The sequence below is a fragment of the Tachysurus fulvidraco genome, chromosome 2 (genome assembly GCF_022655615.1).
Source record: "Tachysurus fulvidraco isolate hzauxx_2018 chromosome 2, HZAU_PFXX_2.0, whole genome shotgun sequence".
Lineage (NCBI taxonomy): Eukaryota > Metazoa > Chordata > Actinopteri > Siluriformes > Bagridae > Tachysurus > Tachysurus fulvidraco.
Genome location: NC_062519.1, coordinates 19,265,277 through 19,275,086, shown reverse-complemented (window position 1 = coordinate 19,275,086; position 9,810 = coordinate 19,265,277). Strand labels below are relative to the sequence as shown.

The window sequence follows — 9,810 nt, the reverse complement described above, 5'->3', positions numbered from 1 at the left end:
CTGACAGGTGAGATGAAGTTACTCTGAGTTCAGTAACTGGTTATTAACCCAAACACAACACACATTACAGCCACTGAATCCACCATGTGTCCTTACTGACTCTTTTGAGTTTCCCTTCAGATATGAAATTGCCAAATATTGGTTGATTTGAATAAATCCAGATTTGTATTTATCCGTAATGAGTGAGCCAGGGGCATTTGGTGTACAGTGAAAACACAAGGACCCTGAGGACGGTATGAGGAAGAAACCTTGAGAAGAACCAGGTTTGGAAGGGAACCCGTCCTCATCTGGATGACACCAGCTGTGATGCGATTATACATAACATATACATATTTTCTATAACTGAATACTATAAAGTCAAGCAGCGCTAGATATTTTAAAAGAGATTTGGGTTTGGGCTTCAGTAGTGGTTGATTTTGGCACAGGTTTTATACCAGATGCCCTTCTAATCTGCCGAGGAAGAACATCTATTTTATAAGAACCATTGCAGCAAATGTGCAATGTTGGTAATAAGTAATGTAACACTTTAACTAACACTGTCTTGGTACTGCTGTAAGCCCTAAATCCTGACCGGAGCCCTATATCCTGGCTGGGAACCCGGGCCAATCCCGACATAAAAGTGCGTGGACCTCGCGGACATGCCCATGAACGCATGAGACCGATATGGTCCCCACTGGCTGTACTGTGTGGCTCAGGATGGAGGGCAGAGCCAGAGTGATGGTGCTGCCGGAGTACAAGAGGGCTTAGAGGGGACGGCCATTTATCTCTAACTATAGTGTACAGGAGAAGGATGTAAGGCGCAGCCCGCTAGCCAGGGTTTAGGTGGCTTGCGCAGCCTTAGCCAGCTCGGTTGGGCATGGGGTCGTCAACAACAGGGTCCCCAGCAGGATGTCTCTCGTGGATCCTTCCAATTTATTGCCATTTTTGTCCTTTCTGCACCACGCCGGTAGTAGCAGGAGGAGCAAAAAAACATTTAAAGGTTGCGGTGCATGTTCTGCCATCACAACATCCACATAGGTTATTATATAGGTTATAAAACCTTTCTGATTTGCTGAAAATCTTTTTATTTTTATTTTTAATGATTAAAAAATGGACAAAACTGAATACCAATTAAAAAAAAACAAGTTTATTTTTTAGTATAACCATATGATTATTTCTTCAACTTTTCATAGGAACTGTGCTCTAGACATTTTAAAGAACTTATCAGTAAAAGTTCAACTAATAAAGGAGATTACTATAAACACTAAAATGCATCTTAAACACAGAAAATATGAATATATTTGATGAGCTTAAAGCTGAAATAAGTGAATTATAAATCAAATTATATCGCAAACAATTCCTACTGTATATTAATGAGCCAACAGAAAAATGAGTGAGTTTAAGTGATGTATGCTCACAAAGATGTCTCTCTCTTTAACTATTTTATATGGTAGTTCCTAGCCTTCAAAGAGCCTTTAAAATCATATTAATAATTAGTTAATAATATGTAAACAGTTTGCACTGAACAAGATACGCAAGTTACTGCTTTGCACTTAAGCATTAAATTGTTGCACATGTTGTACAATGTGACCAAAGCATTTGAATGGGAATTATTTCTTCTATCATATAGAACTGTGGTTCATTAAAAACAGTAAACGAACAAGGTGTTTGTTTATGCAGCTTCTCCTAAAGATCATACTCTACCTTACCAAAACCATAGCAAAGCATGACACCGAATGCCAAATGTAAACCACCTTTGCCAATGCCACATGAATCCGTGAGATAAATAACACCCTATAATCACTCTATATGTTCGCTCTTGTTCGATCAAGGTCTTCTGTGCAGTTTGTACGTCCCTTGGATGACCTCGCTAGCCTTTTATTCGCAATGCTAGAGTGGCGTTTTAGGAGCCGATATGTGTTTCTGTTCTTGACCAGAATCTGTAATAAAAAATTTAACATATTTGGGACAATATACATAAACATACAGACACTTGCCTTTATATAAAGCCAACCACTTACATTCTGATATGACGTTATGTGACCTCATCTGCTCAGTGAACGTCATGTTCAAAAACTGATGTTTTAGCCAGGTTGCACGATCTTCCTCAAACATTTTCCTCTAGAAAAAAGAAAACCATCCAAGCTTATATGTTAGCACTTTATATGTTAGCACTTTACATTTTAGCACTTTATATTTTAGCACTTGATGAATCCAAAACAATTCTTAAAAAGTTACCCAATATAAAACTACAAAGCTTTATCATTCCCTTACTAATGCATAGTGGAAGAGTGGAAAAAAGCGAAGTTTATTATATCAGTAAAAGGACGTCTAAATCTGTATTAAAAAGCACATGTTTAGGTTTTAGGAGTTGAACCAGAAAGGATAGCTGAAAGGATAACTATTAATTGTGGGACTTCATACATTCTAAATCATATCAGGACCTAAATCAAGTTCTAGAGACATGTCAATATCCAGTAATCCAAGCAAAGGATGCACCTGAGCTCATTCATACTGCTCTAGCTGAAGATCTGAATAGTAAATAGCATATTTTAGTTTTTGTTTTAATTTAAAATTTACTTGTGCAAACATTGTCTGTGTAGTCTGTAAATACATAATGATGACGGAGGTATTAGGACTATTTATATTCCTCAAATGAACTAACCTCATGCCCCAATCTGATAGCTGCCTCTGTGAAACTCCTCCTTTCCATTTCAAAGTTCTTCCTCTGCTCCTCAAAAGTCATCCATTCCTCTTTCAAGCGCTCCTTCTCTTCTAACATGTAGCAGTCGTTCAGGACGGCTGCAGTCTCTTCATCACACTGAGTATTTAGCTGTTGCTATTGATTATATAAGCATGCAGAAGTTGAAGATGAATTTAATTTCCCTATCTATTAAAGGTGGGGTCTCCGTTGTTTGAAAGCCAATGTTGACATAAAATCACCAAAACAAACACGCCCCTAACCCAAATGGGTCCCACCCCTGTATTGATAGCTCCGCCCACACATACATACGTAACCCAGGCGACTAACAGAAAGAAACGTGTCTTTATTATAGCTGAAGGGAAGAACACTACGATTGTAGATAAACAAACAAGCAAAAATGACACACAAGCATAATCATGTAAAGGACAAAGGCATATATTAGTTCTGTGTAACAAAGCAAAACAGACGTTACTCACCTATCGAGAAGGAAAAAAGCACCTCGGCGTCTTAAGTAAAGTCGGCCACATATTCACAGGTCGGAGTTTCCCGAGTCAATAACTCCTGAGCTAAACGCTGTTACTACACAAAACGCGGTTGTAGCTGCCTCTCTACATTACTACGATAGAAAAGAGGTGTTATTTGTGTAGTAACAGCGTTTAGCTCAGGAGTTATTGACTCGGGAAACTCCAACCTGTGAATATGTGGCCGACTTCCTGCTCCTTCAGTTCTCTCCAGCGCTGGAAAGCTGATCCTATATTAACATGCCCTACTTCTTGCCTTATCGTAAGTCTTTCTTCTCTTTCTTTCTTTGTTTTTATCCTCCATGTCAATGTTAAAACCGCTTTCTGCTAATGTCACACATGCGCACTGAACACTCTCTCCGCCCATATCGACAAGACACGCCCCTTTCTGCTCATTGGCTACACGTTTTTTTGATTTTTGTTTTGTTTGTCGTCCCGACTGAGTTTTCTGAAGCGTTTCTCAAACAACGGAGACCGCACCTTTAAATGCATCATATGATGGTGCAGCTTTTCACCTGCAGGAGCTGCTGCTGAGTTTGAATAAAGTCCATGCATTGCTGGATCTCCATTTTGAGTTTCTCTGTTTCTTCCTGATGGACCTGCTTAGAAATCATCTCCTCACTGACCCCTTTTCCTGACTGCAAAACAAATGCTGCAAAACAAATTGTCCAGATATCAAAATGTGAGTTCATCTTTCTCTTATTATTCATATCATTATACAAACAGGTTCCAAATTAAAGGGAAATGCAACAGAGTGTCTGCTAAAGGTGTTGAGCAGCCATGAACATCAGATCTTATGTCTTTGCCATCGATTCTACAAGTCTGTGGAACTCTGTTGCTGTGGTAGTGAGTGCATCAGTCCAATATCTCCCATAGGTGTCTGATTTGGTTAAGATCTTTTAATTGTGAAGGACCAAAGCATAAGATTTATCATATCCATACTCATCAGCCCATCCAGTGGCCATCTTGAGGATGGAGTCATTCTCCTTCACCACAATGAAGCACACAATAATCAGGTGATGACTTGAAACAGGTGGATTTAATGTTGCATGGCTTATCAGTGAGGAAGTCGACTATCTGGCCAAAGGCTTGAGGACATCGATCCATCACATCCATATGTTCTTGCTGAACATCCCATTCCACATTTATTTGCCTTTTGTTGTTATAACGTGCTCCACTTTCTGTGGAGGTTTTCCACTAGATATTGGATTTGTGTTCATTCAGCTACAAGATCGTTAGTGAGATCAGACACTGTTCAGCTCTGGGGTTCAGTCGGTGTTCCAGTTCATCACAAAGGTGTTCAGTGGTGTTGAGTCAGAGTCAGGGCTCTGTGCAGGACACTCCACTTCTTCTACTCCGACATTAACACACCGTGTCTTCATGCTTTGTGCACAGGGACATTGTCATGATGGAACAGGGTTTGATTGTCAAGATGTTAAGTTGTCCACAAACCTTTGGCCATATAATATATGTTTTAGGTGTCTCAAGTATACCTTTATTATCAAGGCTTTCCATATGATGTTTCAGTTTTCTCCACTGTTGCCGAATGCTGTTGGTAAGCTTCTCACGAGCGTGCTCACATGACATCTCTAAAGTCCCATTAAAAGACGTCTCTTCTTCATCAGCTAATTGCTAGGAGTTTTGAGAGACAACATGCCAAGAACAACAAATAAAAGTGATTAAGCTAACACTTAATTTGACAGCCGATTGTATTTTGGAGGATAATTGGGTGTCTAATCGACTGACCTGATCTGTGAATTCAGAGAATTTCTCCTGTTTCTGAAAGTGGTCCTTTGGACTTAACATCACCACCATTTCCTGTTTCATTTGCTGGAGCACTTTTTTCAGCTCAAAATTTTCCAACATCAGCTCCCTTTGGCGTTTATCAAACTCATTCAGAAGAGTCCTGCACACTTCACTTTCATGTCTGATTAAGAAAATAAATGACATCAAATGAAAAGTAAAATCCATTTAGTCTGATATAAGGACGAGGATCATGTTTGTAAGCTGATGCTCGGGTTCAAGCGGCACTCGTTTTGGCCATCAGTTATACATTTAGATTAACTATATTTCATTAAATGTCTGCTCAAGAATCATTTCTGAACTGAAGTCTCAGAGGCACATTTCACATACCATGCTGACAGTTCTATCGGTTGGGGATGCGATCAAGTACAAATACATTCAGCATAAAACTGCAACGCCTTGCTTCGAGCTAAAAATACAATATTACAGTAACACAGCTTGTTTTCTAGTCCAGCCATTTAAAAAAAAAAAGAAAAAACCAACCTTGTATCTGCTCTTCCAGTTTTCCTCGGACTGTCATCTGACCTCTCAAAATATTTCAACACCTCCATCCCTGATAGAGAGCAGAAACATACATGCATTAATGTTTCTTTCTTTTTCCGCAGCAGACTGTAGGGTGTATCTCTCTCTCTCTCTTTCTCTCTCTCTCTCTCTCACACACACATGCTTTTCATTTTTATGTGCATGTTGTTTCTCTTAAAACTCTATTTTTTTTTTTTACTCAGTGGCTCCCATTTGAGGTCTAATCTACTCAACACTGCCACACACTACTGAGACAGTTCACTGCCGGTCCACCAGAGGGCGTGCTGTTTTTATTATTATTATTATTATTATTATTATTATTATTATTATTATTATTATTATTATTATTTCTATTTTATTTATTTATTTATTTATTTTTTTGCAATAGCCTACCATATATATATACACACCAGCACTTTTGTACTGTACGTGTCATTGATTTTTTGTACGTGAATGGTGTGACACTATTATATTTATCAGGTACTTGTGTAGTAGTCGTGTCTTCGTTAATTGTGTTTCATTTGTTTAGGCCAAGTCTTGTTGTTGGTTCAGTATTGTTTTAAGTCAATAAAGCAGTTCCTGGATTTCTCCTGCATGTGCATCTAACTCTGTCTTAATAATCAGACTACCGTGGACATCCGGGTTTGATCAGCCAGGGTCTCTTTTCCGTTACAGTATACTTCTATACACATGCACAATTTTTTTTTTCTTTTTAAATAAAAAATACTCTTCCATAGTATACAAAAAATGTCCATACTCTGTTTCATGTCCTTCTTGTCTGTAAGTAACTGATTGAGGTGCTCTTTAAGCTTGTTGAACTCTCTTTCTTTCCTCTTCATGCTGTGGTTGTACTGTGTCGCACGGCTTGCAATGATGTTCCGAAGCTTCTGAACCTGTCGGACATTTATAACAGCGTTAGTAGAACATATAGCACTGTGCAAAAAAATGAAAATAAAGTCTGTAGTAAAAAAAAAAAAAAGATCGCTTTTAGCCAAAAAATCTATGACACCAATATTGACTTTCTTTAGTATATATTTATAGCATTTAGCAGACGCCCTTACTGTATATCCAGAGCAACTTACATTTTATCTCATTTTTATACAACTGAGCAATTGAGGGTTAAGGGCCTTACTCAGGGGCCCAGCAGTGGAAGCTTGGTGGACGTAGGAATCAAACTCACAACCTTCCGATTGGTAGCCCAATCCCCTTAAACACTAGGCTACCACATGCCCTAGTTGAGTGCTGTTATGCTCTTTATTCAAGTTATATTTTATGTAGAAAATACATCAAATATTTTTTCTGTTTTCAAGGCAATTTTAAGAAATTTCTGACCACAAGACTTTTAGTCTGTAGCTTATTGAAAATACATAGAGCTGAAATTACTACTCTTCTATTCATAGCTAACTTCCTTACCTCCTTTTTTTCATTTTTCAAAGATCTTTGTAAAGCCTTTATATTATTTTCTAACTGCTGTTCTCGTTGACATAATTTGCCATTTTCTTTCATGGAAAGTTCAAGCTGGTCCTAGAAAAGGGAAGATGTACATGACAGAGACGACGTAACGGAGTTACTCAGACCATTCGTGACCAAACATTTTAAAACTAAACTTTTCTTCCTATCTACAAAAAAGTTTAGACTTGAAAGCTGAATCGCTTTAAAGTCACTTTAGACCTTAAGCCGTGCCGCTTCATGTTCGTCCACGTTTCCGACAGCAAAGTGATTGAGCTGCAGAAGATCATACAAGTTGTTAAGAGTCAAAACGATATCAAGTTCTTGATTTCTATTTGAGTCGTAGAAGATCGATGGCAAACCCAACGATAAAAGCTCCTGTGAATGTAAAAGATAGATTAGTTTAATAAAACATTAATCTATGCGAATATCAATTTTTTGAATGAGTTTACTATACTCACCTTATCAATGTATTGCATGCACTCGGAGACATTTTCCTCTGTACAGAAGACACTGGAACCGCTGTAAGCTCTAAAAGGCAGAGGAGGTCTTATAGCTTGGCTGTATGGTCTCGCTGGAGGCATCGTGAGATTTATGTCTTCTGAACAAATAAAAATGAAAAAAAGACAAGTTTATTGTTCTCTGTATTTTGTGAACAACAATCTAGAAGTGTGTCACATAAATACTAAAGGTTTTAAACTTTTTTTTAAGAATTAGATATATTTAAATGTACCTTTTTATCCTTTATTATAATCATGATAAAGGGATGTAGGTGAAGGCAACCCATGTGACAACCTTTAATTGAGGTTAGCAGATACAGCCATGTTTTAAATAGCACTTCAATATTATTTTTAGTCTTGTCATGGTCATGAGACTGACTGTCTATGCGGGAGAAAAATTATGTTCTGATAGAAACTGTATAAAATTGCATTAAATCCATAAACAGTCATTAATATAATGCACACTCATCCTTCAATTTCTTAGGAATATGTACACGTGAACATTCATGCAGAATGTCTAATCATGTGGCAGTCACACAGCATATAATATCATGTACCTACAAGGCCAAGATTCACCGACACTGGGCAGCTAAAAACAGGAAAATATCCAGGTGATTTTTTTTTTTTATGACGAGTCTGTGGCCATGATAGATGGGAAATTCCTGTTCCTGGTTGAAAGGAGTTGAACCCGACGTGGTCTTCTGCTGTTGTAGCTCATCCACCTTAAGGTCTGAAGTTTTGTGCAATCTGAGATTGTTGTTTAAAATCCTAACAAGCCATTTCCATTTCTGTGGTTCATCTCAGCTTGCACAAAACTTCAGACCTTGAGGTCACGTCAAACATCAACACTATGTGAAGCTCTTGACCTGTATCTGACACCACGTCACACCATCAGCTTATACAATAACTACATGAACCAGCATGTGTACAGATGTTCCAGATGCACAGTATTTATAAGAATATTCTAGCATTATATTACCAAACAATGAACCTGTTATTGTCTCAGGCTTCAGTGTACCAAAGTCGTACATCCACATTAATCCAAGACACAATAATTAAGTGATGGTGGAGTTAATGCTCTGTCAAGCACAAAAAAAGATAGGTTAAAAACAAGCACAGCATTTAAAATGTCAGTTACAAGAAGACATGTATAGCACAAACTGATCTGGAAGAAGTCAGCACAGCATTTTTTACAGATTAAAACGTGTGGCGCAAAAATAATAAAAATGCGCAAAAAAAAAAAAAAAAAAAAAAAAAAAAAAAATCCCGCCGTTAACCCACACGAACATGTGAGATGTGCGTGTTCATCCCCAAAAATCAGGTCAAGGAGAACATGAAAACGAGACCAGATTCTGCGACATAGCCTACAAACCTCTAAAAACAGAACATTTACAGTTTATTATTATTTAAACACTAACTAGCAACGTGTTGATGTCACCAAGCATCTTGCGCAATTTGACTAAAGAGTCTATGGTCGTTTATGAATTATGATGCATTCACATACTTGTTTTTTTTTTTCAGCAACGGAGAACCACAGCATGATCCACCAGCCTGGAGCAGACGACAGCGACGGAGATTTCACACGCAGTCTGCAGAAAAGCAGGAAAACAACGACGCATTTTTACGCATATAGACTTCAACAGCTGATCGACGGAGAAACTGCGCTGAAGATAAACTGAGCGTCTGCGCCTTGTGGCCACGGACAGCAGGCGCGTCACTGGTCGTCTCTCTCTTCCACCAATCGCTTTGACTGTAGATAATGTAGAGTAAAATACGATTTCTACACATTACAGAAAAAATATAATTCAAACAAAAAAGTGCACGTTTATAATTATTAGTATTTTTAGTATTCTATTAAAGATTCACAAATTTTCTGTACAGTTTATGCTGCACTGGGTCGCTGGGAGCAACAAAGGTTAATATGCCTTGTTTATATGCCTTGATGCCCTGCCTTGATGCCCGATGACGCCTGAGAGGCACAGGCTCCCCGTGACCCGAGAAGTTCGGATATAGCGGTAGAAAATGAATGAATGAATGAATGAATGAATGAATAATAAGCTCTTTAGGATTCCCACTAGATGTGAGGATGTGATGGTCCCAGTGATTTTGGGTTACTGATCAGAAGGTCGAGGTTGAAGCACAAGCTTCTGAGACATCAACGTTGGGTCCTTGAGCAAGGCCCTTAACCTCACCTGCTCCAGGGGCTGTGGATTTGTGTTCATTCAGCTACAAGATCATTAGTGAGATCAGACATTGTTCAGCTCTGGGGTTCAGTCGGTGTTCCAGTTCATCACAAAGGTGTTCAGTGGTGTTGAGTTAGAGTCGGGGCTCT

The 9,810-nt window shown here is 38.5% G+C and overlaps 1 protein-coding gene across 6 annotated transcripts; it reads right to left on the bottom strand.

The window, feature by feature from the left end:
• Positions 1-1,104: 1,104 nt before the first annotated feature.
• On the bottom strand, positions 1,105-9,194 carry LOC113658929 (afadin- and alpha-actinin-binding protein-like). Of its 6 annotated transcripts, none has more exons than XM_027171428.2 (13): positions 8,983-9,194; positions 8,458-8,557; positions 7,440-7,579; positions 7,201-7,356; positions 6,943-7,053; positions 6,287-6,422; positions 5,491-5,560; positions 4,951-5,131; positions 4,698-4,836; positions 3,720-3,856; positions 2,645-2,818; positions 2,001-2,100; positions 1,105-1,919 (listed from the first exon to the last, which is right to left on the bottom strand). In XM_027171428.2, exons 2-13 carry the CDS (start codon positions 8,513-8,515, stop codon positions 1,870-1,872), a joined length of 1,452 nt encoding a protein of 483 aa, XP_027027229.1. In that variant the 5' UTR covers positions 8,516-8,557; positions 8,983-9,194; the 3' UTR covers positions 1,105-1,869. The 6 variants fall into 6 exon arrangements, with proteins under 6 accessions (XP_027027229.1, XP_047658539.1, XP_047658538.1 ...); XM_047802583.1 differs by having other exon boundaries at positions 8,470-8,557; XM_047802582.1 differs by having other exon boundaries at positions 8,458-9,194.
• Between the last annotated feature and the right edge of the window lie 616 nt (positions 9,195-9,810).

What these genes read in the sequence shown, in the direction of transcription:
- LOC113658929 (XM_047802582.1), bottom strand. Translation starts at nt 8,515, where the DNA reads ATGTGGATGTACGACTTTGGTACACTGAAGCCTGAGACAATAACAGGT. An exon ending in TGAAAAATGAAAAAAAGGAG is followed by an intron (nt 6,423 to 6,942) that starts GTAAGGAAGTTA and finishes AATGTCCGACAG; the next exon opens with GTTCAGAAGCTTCGGAACAT. An exon ending in TCTCTGAATTCACAGATCAG is followed by an intron (nt 4,837 to 4,950) that starts GTCAGTCGATTA and finishes CAAAACTCCTAG; the next exon opens with CAATTAGCTGATGAAGAAGA.